The 20,884-nt window shown below is 37.3% G+C and overlaps 1 protein-coding gene across 14 annotated transcripts in view; it reads left to right on the top strand.

The window, feature by feature from the left end:
- WDFY3 (WD repeat and FYVE domain containing 3) overlaps positions 1-20,884 on the top strand; it is a 279,628-nt gene that overhangs the window by 220,575 nt on the left and 38,169 nt on the right. For 12 of the 14 annotated variants that reach the window (XM_045473462.1, XM_045473464.1, XM_045473463.1 and 9 more), the window contains 8 exons: positions 619-696; positions 2,334-2,561; positions 8,850-8,903; positions 11,166-11,334; positions 14,566-14,729; positions 17,537-17,685; positions 19,039-19,159; positions 19,979-20,064. In XM_045473462.1, coding sequence (XP_045329418.1) covers positions 619-696; positions 2,334-2,561; positions 8,850-8,903; positions 11,166-11,334; positions 14,566-14,729; positions 17,537-17,685; positions 19,039-19,159; positions 19,979-20,064 — 1,049 coding nt within the window. The remainder of the gene's footprint in view (positions 1-618; positions 697-2,333; positions 2,562-8,849; positions 8,904-11,165; positions 11,335-14,565; positions 14,730-17,536; positions 17,686-19,038; positions 19,160-19,978; positions 20,065-20,884) is intronic. The other 2 variants (XM_045473470.1, XM_045473473.1) reach the window with 1 other exon arrangement.

Here is a 20,884-nt window from a genome sequence, read left to right on the forward strand (position 1 = left end):
TGTGAGGGTCTGAGAGAAACAATATGTATCATTCACACATTCCATGTGTTAGGCCAGGTTCTCCAGGAAGCACACCTAGAGGGAGTTTGGTGCAAGGTGTTTATTCCAGGTGCCCTTGTGGTCCATATTTGTGGAAGGGTAAGAAAGGAAGCAGAATTGATCACAGGGAAACACTAGGTTACAAGGCAGGTCTAGCCTGAACTGACCTAAGTGGAGCTTTGGGGCCAAAATGGCCTGCCCCAGTTGACCTGTACTGAGCTGAAATAGCTGAACTTGCCTGCCTCCAAATCACCCCGTCATTAGGTTTGGGGTTCCCTGGCAGTTCTCTGCAGCTGTGGTGATCCCTGAAGGTGCTGATGGCACTCTCAAAGGCTGTAGGAGCAAGCGTGTCCTTGAAGGGGCATTGAGCAGAGGAGGGCTGGGAGTGGATCTGTGTCCATCATGCAAGCCTCCATTAGATTCATCAGATAATTAATCTTTTAGGGTTTTGTTTATTTTGTAGTTGTGCCTTTAGCAGAATATTAATTTAATAAATAATTTGACATTATTTTAAGGCTAGTTAGCATTTTTCCAGGCAATCCATGAAATATTAACATCTCATTTTCCATCCATTGTTAGGAGATTTCTCAGTGGATGTTTACACATATTGCTGTTGTCCGTGACTTAGTAGATACACAATATAAGGAATATCAGGAGGTAAGAATTCGTAACTATAATAAAGGTTTGTTTTGTGTTCCTTGACTGAGAAAAGACTGTTTCTCATGATACTTTCTTAACCCGAAGAGTAAGTTGCTGAACTGCGTTCATCATCAGATGATGTTTTAAATTATCCCTGCCAGCTACTTTGGCCATTGGTTTTAAGACAGAAAAATTTGAACTTTCTAGAAGCAGATGGCATTGCAAAAAACAACAAACTGGAAATCACAACTAAATACCATTAATGTCAGTGGTACTGATGTATTGCATGTGTTGTTCCTAATAAATATTAAAATACAAGAAAATCTCTCTCAGACTTAACAAGGAGACTATGAAAATATGCATCAAAGTCTCTGAAAAGTCTCTTAAAATTCAAAAAAAACTTGAAGATAAAATAATTTTTTTTCTTATAGTCACTTAGTGATTATGTTGGTAAGAAATAAATTCAGTGAAATCCTCTTGGTGAATTCATGATTACTCAAAAACTTATCCTAAATATTTTATTTCCAAAATGGCTGATTTAGATCTATTAAAGATTTCTGAATGCTGAACTGCTAATATTTTAGGAGCATACACTAGCTATTTGTTACAGGGTATTGACCTCCCCACCAAGAATACATTAAATACTACTATGATAGTATGTAACTTCAAGATTATTCATTCTGTAATCTTCACTGTTAGCTGTAGAAAGAGATCTTTATTCTTAGATTGATATCGTATTCTTCTATTCGATCAATCATTAAATGTGCAATATGTCTTGGGGCGCCTGGGTGGCTCAGTTGGTCAAGCATCCGACTTCGCTCAGGTCATGAACTCACAGTTCATGAGTTTGAGCCCCGCATCAGGCTCTGTGCTGACAGCTCAAAGCCTGGAGCCTGCTTCAGAATCTGTGTCTCCCTCTCTCTCTGCCCCTCACCCGCTCAACTGTCTGTCTCTCAAACATAAATAAACATTAAAAAAAATTTTTTTTAATGTGCTATATGTCTTGATATTTGATATATACCAAGAAGTTATACCAATTCAGAAATTTTCTTTTAAGTAAAGTGGTTTGGATCTATCCCAGTGGCCAACTGAAAATGGTTTTTCTTTTATTCTTCTATGAATATCAAGTTATTTACCAGAACTGCATGTTTATATTCTTTACCTAAAATTTTTGGAAATGTTACCAAGTTTACCAGTAATGTGGTGTGCTGGCAGTATTTCTTGATCTGATTCACTAGATTTTCTCCTATCCAGCTTCTAGTACCTACCTGTTTTATAACTTGAGGGTGGGAAGGGGTCTCATCCTTAAGTTACTGTGTTTATCCATTAACTTACACTGAACTAACCATTTCAGTGTATTTTCATAAGGCACTGCACACTCTGCCTTGTACATATCTGTCATTTACTTGGTGCTAAAGTAATCACTTTGGCCACCATAAAAACCGTACCTTCTCACAAAATTAGTAGCCTGATGTTTTTTAACAATTTTATTGTTATAGAACAACAAATAAATGTAATTTTACTTATATACTATTGACTGAAATGGTATATACTGGTTTTGTTTCCAAATATTAACTTGGTTTTAAGTTATTTGTAGACTTTTAATTATTGCTCCCACTTTTGCTTGAAAACCAACCTGGACCCCCTCCCCGTAGCGCCAGCAAAATGCCCTGAAGTACGTGACAGAGGAGTGGTGCCAGATCGAGTACGAACTGTTGCGGGAGCGAGGGTTGTGGGGCCCCCCCATCGGTTCCCATCTAGACAAATGGATGTTGGAGATGACAGAAGGGCCCTGCAGAATGAGGAAAAAAATGGTGCGAAATGATATGTTTTATAACCATTACCCTTATGTGCCAGAAACGGAGCAAGAGACCAACGTGGCGGTGAGTATCCAGAGTTAAATGTTCATAATGGCTCTTAAGAAATTTTTCCTCTTGGCAAGCATTCTCCTCTCAGGTCGTTTACCTAAAATCTCTAATTTAGGAACTTCATCGAACAGTGTCAGATTGATAACACAGGGTGGTGGGTGTGGGATGAAGCAGTGCAACAAGGCAGCGAGGAGACACCATGACAGGCTCTGGGGCCGACTGCCAGGGTTTCCAGCCAGCCTCTGCCACTTCACTCGCTGAGTGACCTGGGACAGGCCACGAGCCATGCCAGGTTTCCGTTTCCTTGTGCCTAAAATGGAGAAAGTAACAGTCCCATCTCAAAAGCTGTTAGGACTCAGTTGGTTAAAATTAGAGAGGTACTTCTGTGGTGCTTTTTTGTGTGCCAGAAAGCATTCCGAGTGACTTATGTAAATAAACAGTGGCACTAAGCAGTATCCTTTGAAGAAATACAACAGCTAAAGAATAATAGCCTGAATATGTATCTTTCTCTGTATATCAAGAAACTTCATCACGGACTCCACAGGTTTAAAACACGGCAGAAGTTCTTTTTATTCAGAGAAGTCACCCTTTCCAAAGCCTTTCTTCAGACTTTTGCACATGACTAGAAAAATTTCGTCCAAGCCGATGATGGCACAGGAATCGTGTTTTTAAGTTTAGGGAAATACTCTCTCCTGGGCGTGGCTAGCTGGTTTAGTCAGTTCCGAGTCGTGAGTTCAAGCCTCGCATTGGGTGTAGAGCCTACTTAAAAACAAAAACAAGCAAACAAACAGAAGAAAAGTATACTTTCCCAAGAAAGCCACTACAAGTTTAAAAGAGAAACCACAGGACTATAAAATCCACTGAGTTCAATTCTGAAAACCCTCTTAACATTTCAAAATAGTAATTCAACTCTTCAGTGTCTGATAATAATCCTTTGCCTCCAAAACGAAGTGCACTTTTGTCTTTAGAAAACTCATGTTTATTGTAGAATCACAGCTTTGGAAGCTGAAAGGGGGTCTCACCTGTCATTTTATCCAGCTTCTTCATTCTGTTGTTTTAATGTTTAATCAATTGCAAAGACATTATTTATGAGGCATTTACCTGTGTTTGTACCTTGTCTCTGAAATGAAGTCCATATTTCACACTTGAGAGCACACCTGTGTTTGGACTAGCCACACTTCATGTGGTCAGTGGCTGCCATTCTAGACCAGAACAGCTCTAGAGAATTCCTGACTTTTAGACCACTGTTTCGTGACTTGTTCTTAATCTATACTCCTTTTTGATGAAAAATTCTTACATCTTCCTTTAATCTGATTTAAATTAAAAAAAATGAAAATTGTAGCTTTTAAAAAAATACAGTCTGGAAAAGCATCTTCTAACATTTTCCTCCTCCCCAAGGATCTGATCACACTATGCTTCATGAAGACAGAATGGTGACTCTCTCTCAAGGGAATGTATTCCATGCTGTGTTTCACTCCAGTATTTAGCTGTCTTTGAAATGAATCTAGTGTAAACTCCTATACCCAGTTAGAAACCCAGATCACTACAGATCACTAAAGAATATTTGGGGTTTGTTTTTGGATATGTGGTTAATACAAAATGTTTAAAATTCTAAAAATGTTTAGAATCAAACACTTGCCAACTGTAGAAGTTTTATTATATTGTATTAAAAACTTCATTTCAAAACCTTTCATTGTTTAAATACTGTCACATTCTTGACTTGATATTTGATTCTCTTGACAATTAAAGAAACTAAGATTTATAAAAGAAGCTTAGAACGTGGATCTTCTAATAAGTAGTTTGGGTTCTATAATGTGAGGGAAGCTTGCATTGTTCCAGTGACCCTTTTTTTCCTGCCAAAACCCTGGCTCTATTTATTTTGTACCCACTGATTTCACTACTGTTCTCATACTTCTTAGAATATATAGGGGTTCTAGGTGGCTCAGTGGGTTAAGCATCGGACTTCAGCTCAGGTCATGATCTCACAGTTCGTGGGTTTGAGCCTTGTGTTGGTCTCTGTGCTGACAGCTCAGAGCCTGGAGCCTGCTTCAGATTCTGTGTCTCCTTCTCTCTCTCTCTGCCCCTCCCATGCTCATGCTCTCTGTCTCTCAAAATGAATAAATGTTTAAAAAAATTTTTTAAAGAATATGGGTCTTAGACCTGCTAATAAATAGTTAAGATTTTTCAACATAACTTCCTAAAGTTCACTTTTCCCAGAGCTATTCCATTCTGTCAAGAATGTCATACTTGGTACAGCTGTAACTTAAAGCACCATAATCTCTAATACTGGTACACCGTATTTAAAAAAATTAAAATCCACCCATATTTTGCAGCCTTTTACTAGCACCTACTTTTGTCTGAGCAAACCAGCAATACAGTCTCTAATTCTTAATCTTTTCCTCAAGTGAATAATTAAGACTTTAAGCCTGTAACAATCTGATAAAATATTTCTTGAGTCAACAGTCATTTAAATTGAATCCATTCAAGAATACTAAAATATAAGACAAATATGCTCTCCTAAAAATGTGACAAACCCACTATTTTTATTTAACTGAGGCATATGCTTTTGAGGCATATTTTTTACTTATATAACCATATTTTTATATTGTTTATTCCTTTCCTTCTTTATAACAGTGTCATTCAACTTTATAGAAGTATATTTAAACTTCCGTATCAGATAAAAACAAAATAACCTATTCGAAGTTCACACTTACAACCTTAGTATCATTAGCATTTTACGTAAGCAAAGGCGTTCACCATCCTAAGAAATCTAAACAGTCTCAGAAATAAGTATATGTACCATATGGAACTTATTTTTCAGCCAGATGGGTTACATATTGGGAAATACAAGGCAGTCAAGAAAGGCTGCAGATACATTTACAGAAAAGGAAAGAGCAGGTGGGAAGGGGAGACAGTTACAGAATGTGGAATTTATGTGGCTTAGTCCATTCACGAGTCAAGGTTAATCTGAATCTGCTGTGATGAAATTTTCTGAATGACTAATTATTTTGGTTTTGCCAGTTCAGAATTCTTGTAAATTTAAAATGCCATTAAATGTCCACTTTTATTTTATGGAATATGCAGTCTGGCAATGTTTACAGCAAAGAAGATTCCAAAAAGTAGAAGCAGCTGCTCTCCTACTGACTTGTACCATAAGATCAAAAAAGAATAGTAGGTGCTTACGAAGCACAGTGAGCTTGATGCTCTGCAGAGCAGTTTACGTGCAGTTTCATTACATCTCATCACAGTCCTCTGAAGTATTAGTTAGTACTGTTTTTCCAGTTATACAGAGGAGGCATCAAGACGTAGAGAAGTTCTAGGGTGCATCCAGTAAGTAGTAGAGTAAGACATAGTGAGTATATAGGATGACAGTTCCTCAGAAGTTGAATCACTTTTGAAAAAGAAGAGATTCTAACCTTTGATGGTTTTGTGACATTATTGGTGAACAGTGAATTTCTTCCAGACAGAAACAGTATGCTAGGTTTTGTCTCTCTAATGCTGACAGAGTATCAGGAACTTAATCAGTGCTGAATGAATGGACATATCAGCACTCTTTCTCCTGAAATTATAGACTTTTCCATTGCTTTCTCATTTAGCATTCTGTAGAATTTTCCTAATTCTGAAACTTTTCTAGTAAAAAGGGCTAGAGCCAAATTATGACATTTGGGCCTAAAACTTATATAATTTGGGAGAGGGCTCTACAAGAAAAGGAGTATAAACTTTGGGCTACAAAATTACTCCGACGCCTCTTTCCAGCCTTTTGAAAGGATCCCGTAGGAACTGAGAGCTGTTGAAGTTTAAGACTTTCCTTTTGGGGGGCGTCTGGGTGGCTCAGTAGTTTAATCATCAGACTTGATTTTGGTTCAGGTCATGGTCTTGCGGTTTGTGGGTTCAAGCCCCGCGTTGGGCTTTGCACTGGCAGTTAGGAGCCTGCTTGGGATTCTCTCTGCCCCTCCCACTCACACTGTCTCTGTCTCTGTTTCTCTCAAAATAAAAATAAAAAAGACTTTCCTTTTGGGATAATTTCCATTACTAAAACAGCTGTGCTAAATTGCACTGTAATTCTATATTTTTTATTAAAGTTTTTTTTTGAGAGAAAGTGCATTCGTGAGTGGAGGAGGGGGAAGAGAGAGGGAATCCCAAGCAGACTTGGGGCTCAATTTCACAAATCATGAGATTATGACCTGAGCCGAAATCACGAGTTGGACACCCAACTGACTGAGCCACCCCGGTGCCCCTGTAATTCTGTATTTTAGGTGGTAATGTCAGTTGTAGATGTTGTTAAGATGTGAGCAGAGGATATGATGAAAATATAAAATCCAGTGGCTTTTAAGCAATTGTGTCATTACTCCGAATCCTAAGTAAGGAGAATAAGATTCCATATTTTGCCATTTTAAAAAAAATTGTATTTAGATATGAAAACCAGGTTTTAATTCTGTGGTCTCCTTATTTTCACAGAATTTATTTTCATAGAATAATAATCTCAAACAAGTGTTCTATTATTTGCAATTACCACCAGGGTGAAGACCCCATTGCCTACCTATTAATTTCAGGCTGCTTGGGACAGAAGGGTAATCAACTTACTAGAAGCTTCCTTTTCTAATTAAGGGAGTCTCTTGTGGCTGCTGTCACATATATTTTTTGTTTAATATACAGATGTCACAGGATTCCTAGAAACTAAGCAACTCATTCAGGAAATGCCATTGTCAGCATTATAGAAAAATGTGAAGAAAAATGGCTGAAGAATTGTTTTCTAGAAATTCTGACTTTGAAAGTTTTAGATTTCTGTGTAAACAATTGTAATTTAGTTATAATTTTTTTTAGTAAAAGAGAGGTATGATAATATTAAAGTTATTGGTATAGCATATCTCTTTACTATTGATTGAATGCTGTGCCTTGTAGTGAAACAAGAGCCTCAGCGAGTGGATCAATGAGCAAGTATGTAGTAGACTGGCACTGTACCCTATGCTGCAGGGAAAATAAAGAGTGTGCATTTCAGACCCTGCCAGCATTCTGGTTGGTGATAAATAGTGGACATCAAAGTTGCATTTGCCAATAGGAATTTGTTCATTTTGCTATATTGGTCTATCACACATCCAGCAATCTATCTTAGTCTTTTTTAATGGATTTCAGAGAGAGTTGCACAGTCAGTACCCTTCACCCCTTAATATTCCACATGCATATCAATAATTAGAATTCAGTTTTTGTTTATAATTCTTTTTTTATTGGCGTAAATTTTACATACATTGAGATATACAAATCTTAAGTACCATTGTATATTCACATGTGTGTATTTTATACTCGTGTAGCCAGTACCCTTACCAAGATAGAGAACATGGATATATATTTTAAAGATTATTCTTCATTACAAGGTATGCTTTTAAAAGTTTGCTTTTAAAGATAAACATTTATTAAAACCATGTGAAGTATTTGAAAGAATGCCCAGTAGTCCAGTGTGTGTTTTGCCTAGGGAAGAAACCCTTGTGAAGTCATTTTGCTGACGCATGTTTACTGTGGGGAAAGGTACTAGAAGTCAACTCCAGATAAGAAGGAAGAAAAATTGGGAGTAGTTCTTGGGTGCATTATTGTCTGTATGTAGCTATCCGTGTATGTTTACATGCATAAGCCCAACACGACAGCTCAAAAGAAATTGCCTTCTTGTTAGTTGAGATTTTATTCTGAGAATAAAATATATAGCTGCCACCTAATATTTTTGGAAGTGCTCTTTACAAAACTTTTGGCCTGGAGACTGATGGCCCAGTCTCCCTTTTGCTTTCAACCATTCTGGGGTTGTAGGTGGGAAAGTAGTAAAGAAAGTAGGGCATTGGGCTTTTAGAGGAGGAAAGCACCTCATGATTTCTGTGGTGTGGGGTTTTGGAGATAATGGTGTAAACCAGTTACTCCCGTTATGAAACAGATATAAGGATAAGCACAGTGAAAGGCAGGTGGAAGGTAATAGCTAGCATTAGATTCTATTATCCAGTTTTCTGTTTTTTTCCCTTTGAAGCCGTATAGACTTGCCTGTCAATCATCCATGACATTGGCCGCCTATGCTGAGGTTTTGTCTGTGATTTTTCAGTTAGTCCTGTTCAGTTAGCCTTGAGAATTTTAGTGTAGTTTTTACTTTAAAACTACTTTGGATAATTAAAAAATAGTAACGATAATCACATGAATTTTGAGTGTGTCTTCCATATGTCATACAATCCTCAGGAAAATTTTATTTTTGTGGTGTTCTTTATGTTGTTGTTGTTTTGGTTTTTTTTTTTTTTTCTGATGTGTCTATACTTAATACCCTGTTTTCAGTCTGAGGTCCCAAGTAAACAGCCCGAGACTCCTGATGATATCATTCCTCAAAAGGTAAAACACAAATTACCATAAGAGAATGCAAAATACTTGCAGTTTTCTTTGTTTTGTTTTTGTTTTTTTAGTGCATGGTAGACTAGACTAACATAAAAGATTGACTTTCAATTTGTTCTTGTAAGTTCCTTAGAGTTGAAAGGTTGGTGTCATTCGTGCTGAGAGATGTCCTAGTCTTTCTCGGCTTTATTCTAATTAGCTTTCTAGGGCCTGTCTGCTGCTCACTAACAGGTTGAGTGTTCGCTGCTCTCACCACAAAATGTGTATTGCTTCACGTATGAACTAACAAGTTCTGACGCATGTTAGTAATGGGCAGCCTGACACCCTCAACTTTTTTTTTCATTTACTCATTTAATTCCTCCAGATACTAAATAGTGTGTATTTTGAGAATACAAGAAGTATCCTCTTCTAAAAATTATTTTTTCAACCAGAAGGCTTTAATGAAAACTAAGATATACATAGATCACTTAAAAAAATTTTTTAGCTTACTTTAATTATAAGTTTAAAAATATACAATTATTTTCTTTTTCCAGAAAGATTCAGTACCTTACTCAGTTTAAAAAAAAAAAAAAAAAAAGTGATTCTTTAGAACACAGAAAACTACCTCCAAATATTTAGGGAATAAGGCTTATATTTCCAAGTTGAAGTCCTTAACCAAGTAGATGTTCCCCCATCTACTCATTGTCTTGCCCATAACTAACTATGCTTTCATCTTTTTAAAAGAACAATTTTGAGTTGAAGATAACACTGTTATACTTAACGTAGAAGAATTGGTACACTACAAAGTTTACTACCTTTCTTTCATTTCAAAACTATTGCAGTATTATTAGTTTGCTTATCAGATTGGTCCTTCCATCGTTGTAATATTATTTTACCTCATTTTAATAGTTTCCTATGTTATATATTTCATTTTCCATTTATTGCATATCATTCCTCAGTTAGCTTGCTGCTCTCCTGACTCTGTACCTAAAGTTAAAAGAAGGGCATTGTGGCTTCAGTTATGTAGTTTTTTTATCTCAAAATAGGTTCAGTATTTAAGTCTAAATATTCCGATTGGACATTTATTTTCTGCTTAAGTTGGAAATCATTTGTTTAAAAAGGTCTTGCTTGAAAAAGCATTATAGTGGAAAGTATATATTGACTACTTGAGTTGAAGAGTAAGCCAACGGAATATTTTTAATTACCTATTCTTATTCATGAGAAAGGAAAAGTGAAATAATGTTTAGAAAGGGAAGGTTTTAAAGCATGATTCAAACTCCATCTTTTTTTTTTAATTGTTAATCCAAAGTCTGGGTCTCATTCTAATCGAGGAACCTCTATACATATATTCTCCCTGTGGTTTTACAGTTTTGTAGGACATTTTAGACCTTATTTTTTCCATTATATTTTTAAGAAAAAAGGTCTGGGTCAATTGGAGACTGTATTTTTAGGTTAAATATTAATTATTTTGAAAAAGAAACGCTCTTGAATCGTATTCCAAAAATATCTTTTCTAATGTTTCTAGGTAACAAATTTCTTTTTCAAGATGGACTTATATATGTTCTTAATATACTCAGTAGACTTATGGATCATGTTATTTTTACACAACAAACAACAGGAATGTTTTAGCAAATTGAATGTATCAGCTTGGAGGGGCAGGCCAGCCAAAGAGCACCATCTGGCCTAAAGCTGGTTGATTCCATCTTGGGTCAGAATGCTCTAAAATTTCTAGAATTTTAGTGATAACTGGGAATATGGGGAAGAACAGTGCAGTTCTAAGTCTTTACCTCCAGATATCTGAAATAAACACAGGCACAGATGATTCCAACTGAATGGATGGGCCTTTAGGCCTGACTATTTAACTTTATTTTGCAAAGTTCCAGGCTCCTCACAAACCAGACATCCTCTTGCAACTTGATGCTCTCCAACACTGGGTGTTCTCTTTACTGTCTAAGAAGGTTTTCTAATACATCTACTACAGTGAGGCCATGCAGTACTAACATGAAAACATTATTTGACTAGAGGTGATTTATTTCTATTTCAAGAAGAAAAACTGCTAATAATGTTTTTTTAACTTATGTATGTTTTAAAAACCAATACAATTTAAAAGTAGAGAAACTTAACCAAAAAGTGTATGGATTTTTTGTGTATAAATATAGTCTGTCAAAAATCCCTTTAAAAAGGTAACACATAATGAAGTCTTGACACCATACCTTCCCTAGGAAGCTTATATTTTAATTCTGAAAATAACTACCTGAATCCTTTTCTTCCGTTATTTCTTAGAAACCTGCTCGATACAGAAGAGCTGTAAGTTATGACAGTAAAGAATACTACATGCGACTAGCCTCTGGCAATCCAGCCATTGTCCAGGACGCCATTGTGGAGAGTTCAGAAGGTGAAGCTACACAGCAAGAACCAGAGCATGGCGAAGATACTATTGCTAAGGTCAAAGGTCAGCCTTCCTCTTGAATTTAGTTAAAAATGACTTTGGATCGTCTCTTACATTTGAATTTTTATGAAAATATGAGCTACTGCAAAGAGTAGGGCCAACCCTAGGGATAAAAGCATCCATTCATATTTTACAATTTCACTCTTCTTAAAAATTGATTTCTAGGGGCGCCTGGGTGGCGCAGTCGGTTAAGCGTCCGACTTCAGCCAGGTCACGATCTCGCGGTCCGGTCCGTGAGTTCGAGCCCCGCGTCGGGCTCTGGGCTGATGGCTCAGAGCCTGGAGCCTGTTTCCGATTCTGTGTCTCCCTCTCTCTCTGCCCCTCCCCCGTTCATGCTCTGTCTCTCTCTGTCCCAAAAATAAATAAACGTTGAAAAAAAAATTAAAAAAAAAAAAATTGATTTCTATATTAGAACTAAAGAGACTGGCTCTTCTTTCCTGTCTACAGATAGATAGAATGTGCCTATTGGCCTGATAGTTTGTTTTTAGTGCATTTGGCAGAACTCTCAGTGTTACCTGATACTTTAATCCAATGCCCCGATAACCAAATAAATATTTATAAAATGAAAACAACTACTAAATGTGTTATTAGTGCATGTTAGACAATAGGTAAGAAATTTCTTCCTATGAGCTAAGACAGATTATTCCAAATCTGTGCTTTATGAGCTTAGTAAAACATACCTGAGATGATGAATTAGACATGGACTTTTTGATTCTGTACTTCTATATATGTGTGCCCCCCTCCCCCCTTCCTGCAGCTTTTCCATGATCTAAATCTTAACAAACCCCACCAGACCTTGAAGACACTGGTCAGATTTCAAATCCTCCTTCTCTGAAGCCTTTTCCAACTTCCCTGTCCACTGAGAACATTTTGCTCATATCTCTGACAGCAATTTCAGTGTTTTTCACTGCTTTATGTTTTCTAAACATAAGTTTCTCAGAGGCAAGAGATCCTTTTTCTTCTCACCAATGACTTTTGGCACATGCCTAATGCAAAATGGGGATTCAGTCAATATTGAATAAGTAAATCGGTCCATTGTTTTAACTCCTTTAAGCCTCTGATTCATGATAAATTCAAAAGTCTTGGCATATTCTGTGAACAAAGCCTCAGAATATAAATTGAGGACTTCAAATTAAAAATAAATTTCAGATCCAGTTGATTAAAAAACATAGTATATGACCATGTCAACAAAACACCCCATCAAAAATTGTGATCTGTCTCTCTTATTATTATAATATTCACCTTCTCATTGTGACTATGACTTCGTAAGCCTTTTGTAATCTAACATTTTCCTAGAATCCTTGAAACTTGTAGTAGTTGAGCAAGGTTTATAGTCTTCTAATTTTCTTGACATTGCCCCAGCACAGTTACACAAGTGGGTCCAAAGCTGAATTTACTTAATATAAGCTAAGGTATACTTCAGAGTTAGTCAGATGACCTGTGTTTGGGTCATTGGCACTTGATTTGGCTTGGCCTCGTTTTCCTAATCTCCAATGGAGGTAAAACCACAAATTTTGGTGTCCCTACTGTGTTGTGCATGGTATTATGCTAGACATAGAATTGGAAGTTTTGATTTATTAAAAATAATGCAACTATAGGGGCGCCTGGGTGGCGCAGTCGGTTAAGCGTCCGACTTCAGCCAGGTCACGATCTCGCGGTCTGTGAGTTCGAGCCCCGCGTCGGGCTCTGGGCTGATGGCTCAGAGCCTGGAGCCTGTTTCCGATTCTGTGTCTCCCTCTCTCTCTGCCCCTCCCCCGTTCATGCTCTGTCTCTCTCTGTCCCAAAAATAAAATAAACGTTGAAAAAAAAATAAATAAATAATGCAACTATAGAGGCATCTGGCTGGCTCAGTCAGTACAGCATCTGACTCTTGATATGGGGGTTGTGAATTCAAGCCTCACGTTGGGCGTAGAACTTAACTTTCAAAAAACAAAAACAAAAACAAACAAACAAAAAAAAAATATATATATATATATATATATGAGTATATATATAAGCTTTTCTCCCTTGTGGATATTCTCAGCAGGACTTGATCTCTCTTGCTTACTTATTATACTCTTTTATATATAAAAAGAAGGTTCTTCTCGGGGCGCCTGGGTGGCTCAGTCGGTTTGGCGTCCGACTTCGGCTCAGGTCATGATCTCACCGTTTGTGAGTTTGAGCCCCGCGTCGGGCTCTGTGCTGACAGCTCAGAGCCTGGAGCCTGCTTCGGATTCTGTGTCTCCCTCTCTCTCTGCTCCTACCTTGCTCATGCTCTGTCTCTCTCTGTCTCAAAAATAAATAAAAACATGAAAATTAAAAAAAAAAAAAAAAAAAAAGAAGGTTCTTCTCAAGGCAGAGCAGAACCTCTGATAACTCATGCTCAAAGGATAAGATTCTAAAAGGCTGACTTAAGCTTTTGCAACATTCTTAGCACAATTATCATTGGTGGGTGTAACATGACTTTTTGGGACAAGTATAGAATATTAATTTAATTAAGTGTTGGGTTTAGAGTGTATTTTGAGTGTTTCTCATACTTTGGCATCTCATCAACTGATTTTAATGTCATCTCCTGTGGTTATTAATAAAATTTTCAAAATATAGACAGTAGAATGTTTCCTTAACCTGCAAATTAGGTCACCTGTCCTGTATTTTAAAGAATTGTATTTTTTAATGATGTGATGATTTGATCACCTTGATTCATATATGAATGACCATATTGCTGCTTGTTACATAAGTCTTGAAATAGTCCTCATTGGGCCTTCCATGTAGGTGGGATCTCTTATAATCGTATTTATAACTTGCTGTCTTTAATTTTGTTTCTGATAGTGATTGGTCATTTGTTTATGATACTCCCTCAATGACACCTGTCCATAAGAAACACCATTCTTACTATTAATTATGCTAAGCTCTCTATCATCATCTGACACTTATTTAGTATTTACTATTAAATACGATGCTAAGCATGAATAAGCAATTAAATCCTCCCAACAGCCCTCTAAGATAGATGGTATTTTTGTCCCAGTTTTATAGATGAGGAAACTGAAGTTCAGAGAAGGCAGATAGATAATTCTCCAGGGTCACATAACTATTTCACTTTAGGGCCTATGTCTTCAATCACTGCATTGTGCTGCCTCCCTGTACCTTTCAGAGTTACCTCATTTCGGAAATATGTGGGAGAGACTGCCTGAGCCCAAACTGCTTCCCAAATGGCCCCTGCAAGGTCACATGGCTGTCATGGTTATTATCCCATAGGTCTGGTCAAGCCTCCTCTAAAACGGTCTCGATCCGCACCTGATGGAGGAGATGAGGAGAGCCAGGAGCAACTACAAGACCAGATTGCTGAGGGCAGCTCTATAGAGGAGGAGGAGAAAACAGACAATGCTACCCTACTGCGCCTTTTGGAGGAAGGAGAAAAGGTACTGTGCTTCTAAAAAGTAAGGATTGTATTTAAGTGACTTGTTTCCATTTTACAAGACTAACTGATAGGTATTTATCTGGTGGCAGAAGATAAGTATTTTAGCCCCTAAAATGAAATACAGGGTGAATAGTAGGCAGCCTTTTGGATTCAGTACTCTACATCTGTCATTTTCAGGATTTTCTGACCGATCTGAACACACTAAACAGCACAAAGCTTCATCAAATACAGTATTAACATTGATACCTAGTTTACTCTATCTCTGTACCCTTTATTAGACTATACTTATTGCCATAATTTTCTGTTTCAAACCCATGCACGCAACCCACTCAGTAATCTGGTCTGGTTTTGTTTTGTTTTGTTTTGTTTTTTTAAACACCTCCATAGTTCCATTAACCATGTACAAGCATCTTCAGCCCATCCGTATCATCATCCCCAGGCTTATATTTAAGCCCCATCTCCTTCACTCGCAGAAGACTGCCTTACCTTTCTACTTCTCTCCCGACCTCTTACACCCTGCTGACCTGCTCAGGCTCACTTCACTGACTCTGCCTTATAAGCCTAATAAGCTGATAAGCAGCACTCTGTGCCCCACAGTTGACCACATCCATAATACTAGTGCTTTACTCTGTGCTTTACTCACTGTGTTTTCTGCCAAGATGCCCCTCTTTCCATCACGTGCATAATAATCTATCCTGGGGGCTCCCATTTGGTACAATCTCATTTCCCATGATCTCTTTAATACTCAGATGTAGGAGGCTTTCTTTGATTGTCTTGCCAGCTCAGGCTTGCTTGGATACCCCTCCCCTGTGCTCTTACAGTGCCTTGTATGTATTGTTCTCCTTTATCATGTCATGAATGTTCCTGTGCTTATCTCTTCCCATAGGCAGGGAGCTCCTTATAGCCAGGCAGTGTTTCTTATTCCAATCCCCATTGCCTTACACAGTTCCAATCACCTAATAGATACCCAATAAACTTCTGAAGGAAGAAGTGATTAGTTGAGTAAATAAAAGAATAAATAAATGAAGGAATGAGTGAGTTAAACATGTAGTGAATATTGACTTTTTAAAGTGTGGTCTTTTTGCCTCTCATATTAGGCCTTAGTGTAACCCTTGAAATCTTACCCACTAAGGTATAACCAGAACTTAGGGTATGATTTTTAAAATTCTGTTTGAATATATGGCTTAATTAATCTTGAATGAAAATATTTTTAAAAATCATGTAATTATAAAAATACATGAGGTCTGGGGCGCCTGGGTGGCGCAGTCGGTTAAGCGTCCGACTTCAGCCAGGTCACGATCTCGCGGTCCGTGAGTTCGAGCCCCGCATCGGGCTCTGGGCTGATGGCTCAGAGCCTGGAGCCTGTTTCCGATTCTGTGTCTCCCTCTCTCTCTGCCCCTCCCCCGTTCATGCTCTGTCTCTCTCTGTCCCAAAAATAAATAAACGTTGAAAAAAAAAAAAATTTTTTTTTAAAAATACATGAGGTCTGAAGGAAGCACAAGAGAGGCTTCTGAAGTCTTGGGAATGTTCTGTTTCTTAATCTGGATGCTGGCTGTGTCATATTTTTAGCATTTGAAAATTCACTAAGCTATGCACTTACAAAAAACATTTTTGTGTTTGTATCTTACACTACAATAGAATGATTTTCAAAGTATTGGTTTTTTTTCCTATAACATTCTACATTTTTATTATGAAAGTAGTTCAGATGTGTTGAAAATTGCATGTTTGCATGTTTTAGAAAAATCTGTTTTCTAACGCTCATTTTTCAAACTTTTAATCTCATTAAGTACAGTTTTTGCTCTAATTGATTTACGTTTAAATAGTGCAAGAAGTATATTCAGACTGACATTTGTTTGACTCTAGATTGGTTGCTGATATTTTTTCCTTGACTCATGTTGAACTGAGTTTAAGCAAGAAGGAACTAGATCTTGCCCGTTGGAAAGAGAACAATACTTACATTGAGAGATTTAGCAACTCTTTTTGACTATGAGGAAAATACAACTTCTGCCAAGTTTGGCTTTGTACAATGGCAGAGCAGTCTGCCAGGCAGGCAGGACCCCAGGTGGGGAGCGAATAGGGACAAATGTCACAGTCCCCATTCCGGGAGATATTGTGTAAAAAGACGAAAGTGAGTTGCATAAAAGAGAAGATCACCAACAGTCTCTAACACGATTACATATGTTATCTCTGTAACTCTCACAACAAGCCAGTGTTGATTTGAAATTCACAAATGCAGACAGAGAGGCCCAGAGAAATTAAGAAAGTTGGCTAAATCCACAACTAAGTGTCAGGACTGGGGGGATTCACTCAGGATTGTCGGGATCAACAGACCTTTTGCACTCTTGACTCACAAAGGGCACAATCCTAATCTCCTTACATGTATACCTCAATTCTCTTTTTTTTTCTGCCAAGTTTATTGTCTCTGTCTCCTTCCTTATCTAACTTGTTCATCGCTCCTAGAACCTAGTACACATGTCCCTGGCACACGGTGAGTACTCTGTGGATAGTGGGAGAAGTGGATTGGATGGATAGGTGTTGGATGTGAGTTAAATGGTTGTCTCCTTTTACTGAACTCAAGTGCAAATCAGATTGCAGTTTTAGCTGATTCTTTTTAACATGCTTAAACTCAGGTTTAATGTGCTTAACTCCGGGGAAACCGTAACAGTGCATCTCGGTAAAATCCTGTTTGCCCACTAAATCCATATTTTCAAAACATTTTGTTTCAGTTATATGAAAAAAGAAATTATCAAGGTTGTTGGATTTTTTTTTTTTAACTCCCTTAATGAATGTTTATGGTTTTCTTTATAGATTCAACACATGTACCGCTGTGCTCGGGTCCAGGGCCTAGATACAAGTGAGGGGCTACTTCTTTTTGGTAAAGAGCATTTTTATGTGATTGATGGATTTACAATGACAGCAACCAGGGAAATAAGAGATATTGAAACCTTACCTCCAAAGTAAGTAAATGAATGAAGAGACACAGTACAGCTATCTTGAGAAAACAATATGTATTTACATAGTGTTGTTTTAATCCAAAACTTGTGTTCTGAGTAACATTATCTTTCAGTTTGTGTGCATTTGTCATTAAATATTCACAAAGGGGAATAGTTATTTGAAGGTAAGAAAACACTTGTCTTATTTATCAAAATGAAAATTAAATAAAATGAATTGTTCTGGGGGCGCCTGGGTGGCGCAGTCGGTTAAGCGTCCGACTTCAGCCAGGTCACGATCTCGCAGTCCGTGAGTTCGAGCCCCGCGTCGGGCTCTGGGCTGATGGCTCAGAGCCTGGAGCCTGTTTCCGATTCTGTGTCTCCCTCTCTCTCTGCCCCTCCCCCGTTCATGCTCTGTCTCTCTCTGTCCCAAAAATAAATAAACGTTGAAAAAAAAAATAAAAAAAAAAAAATGAATTGTTCTGCATTTATAGCAGTAGACCCCAAATTCCTTGTATTATTCTGTGTATAAACTTTAGAATTTGCAAATTGTCCTTTTTTAATTTTAGTGCAGACACAGTTGTAGAGGAAATGCAGGTGGCTTCATAGTACTCTAACAAATGGAAGAGCGGCCATGTCCTCTGCGCCTTGAAGCAGTGTGACAAAAGCACAGGCAGGAATAAAGTGAGTTTTGTCTGTCTTCCTTTTCTTCTGCCAGTCCTGTGATGGGATGACAGTGGGTAACAAACCCAGAAGACAGACAAAGCCAGAAGGAGCACAAAAATCTTAAAGCTTAGTCAGCATGTTCTTCTCTCTTTAACATTTTGAATACCTAACACTGTCGAATGCAGACACAGCCTCTGCGATCCATTCCTAGGAGATGTTTCAGATAATTACTGTCAGCAACAATCAGGGCCACATTCATGGGCCCCTGGCTGCATATGAAAATACTAAAAATTATATTTTGTGGCTGTTGGTTTAAAGATGAATATATTAATATTATACATTAAACCATTTTCTTCTACCAAAAAGTGTAATTTTTTTCTTTCGATTAAAAAAAATTAAAACTTTTTCTTGGGCCTCTAAAACTATGGGGGACTACACACTGTACCAGCTGTGCCTGTTAGATAAGTTGTAACATGGGATTTTTAAAATTATATCATCAAAGAGGGTTCTTTGTACACTGAGCAGTGGATACATTATTCTCTTAAACATGCTTTTTTGTTAAATATGTTTAAATATAACTTAAACATATATCAGTATTCTGATATATTGTTGCCTGCTCCTATTCACATGTTAAAAATAACATACCTTTTGTTGAACAGTGAATTTATCTCTTGCTGTGTTTTGTTTATCTTTGTTTCTCTTGCCTGCCTATAGTATGCATGAGCCAATTATCCCCAGAGGAGCCAGGCAAGGTCCCAGTCAACTCAAAAGAACATGCAGCATTTTTGCATATGAAGATATCAAGGAAGTACATAAAAGGCGGTATCTCCTGCAGGTGGGTTGTTTTAGTAGTACCGAACATTTTGTCATGTTCCTTTATTCAGAGGATGTTTTATTTTATTTAAAAAGAATGTTTTTTTATGTGTATTTATTTGGGGAGAGAGAGAGAGCACAAGCAGGGAGGGGCAGAGAGACAGGGAGACACAGAATCTGAAGCAGGCTTCAGGCTCTGAGCTGTCAGCACAGAGCCTGATGTGGGGCTCAGACTCACAGCTGTGAGATCATGACCCAAGCCGAAGTCAGATGCTTAACTGACTGAGCCACTCAGGCACTCCTATTCAGAGGATACTTTAAAACCCATACTTGCCATGAAAACCCTTTATAGGATCCACACTATCCCTTACAGTATTTCCTTAGATGATTTTATGATAGGCAAACTCATGTCACATGGGTGCACAACACTGTATAATACATGTTTTTTTTTTAACAAAACCTGAGTGATATCTTTGTTCTCACAGCTTTCCCTGTAGCATCCAAATCAACATATAACTATGTAAATATGTAAATATATAAATATGTTTATATAAATATATGTTTTAATATAAAAATTGCATTTTCACTATAATTTTCCTAAATTATAGTTTTAAAATTACTTTATTTTACCATTATTCTGTTAAAGATTTCAGAAACAAATTGAACTGAACAAATTGGCTCTGTTTATTTTGTAATTTAATCTGCTGGGAATTCATGACTTTAAAAGTGTTCTTCAGTCAAAAAGTTAACTTCTTTAACAATATAGATATTTATAGTGGGAAAGTTAATATCTAACCTTTTTTTGTGATGTTTCTTAATGTTTTCTCTTTGATCATTTCAGCCTATTGCTGTGGAAGTTTTCTCTGGAGATGGACGGAATTACCTCCTTGCTTTTCAGAAAGGAATTAGAAATAAAGTCTATCAAAGGTATTGTTTATTAGGAATACTTTATAATGCTATCATGGTAAGGAATGGAAAGGAAGCTGGTACCAGATAAGCTAGTTTTAGAAGTCTAGGATTTAGATCAGTAAATTAGCTTCTTTGAAAAAATGTTTCATTTTTGCCAAGCTCTGGAAACATGGTTCTTCTAATTAGCTTTTAAAATGATGCTACTCTGTTGTGAAATACTGTTCATCTTTCTGGTCACTATAGATATCATCAAAAGCTACTTTAACCATTGAGTCCTGTGTCTCTCATTGTAAAAGGATGATGAAACAGTAATTTTAAAAAATCGTACTTCAGGTTCAAAATAGGCTTCTTTCCTATTTACCACAAAAGAAGATCATGCCATGCCTTGCTACTGAGTGCAGAGACTTAGCTGCCTTAGAAATTATATTCATATGACCCCTTCTCTGGCCTTGCAAGGGAGACTGATATTTTCATCCTCAAAAAATTAGCATAGCCAAATAAAAGTTAATCTAACCTAATCATATTTTACTTTTGGTAAGCTAAAATTTACCTTTTCAAAAGCATTGTGTATATACATGGTGCTGGAAAATATTTCTGTTGGATATATGAAGAGAAAGGCTTTTATGAACTGATCTCAGATATAAGAGACCTTCTCTAAACTGTTTGAAGGGTGGTGTAGATCCTAGCAAGCCCTCTAATAAGGGAAGTTTTATGTTTCACATTACTTCTGTGAGGAATGTCTGATGCCAAGCAACATTGCCTATCATTGCAGTATAGTAATATTACCTGCGGGCCCTTGGGAATGAGGGTGGTTCTTAAAGTGGGTGTAGATGGTGAT

This window comes from Leopardus geoffroyi, chromosome B1, assembly GCF_018350155.1.
Source record: "Leopardus geoffroyi isolate Oge1 chromosome B1, O.geoffroyi_Oge1_pat1.0, whole genome shotgun sequence".
Lineage (NCBI taxonomy): Eukaryota > Metazoa > Chordata > Mammalia > Carnivora > Felidae > Leopardus > Leopardus geoffroyi.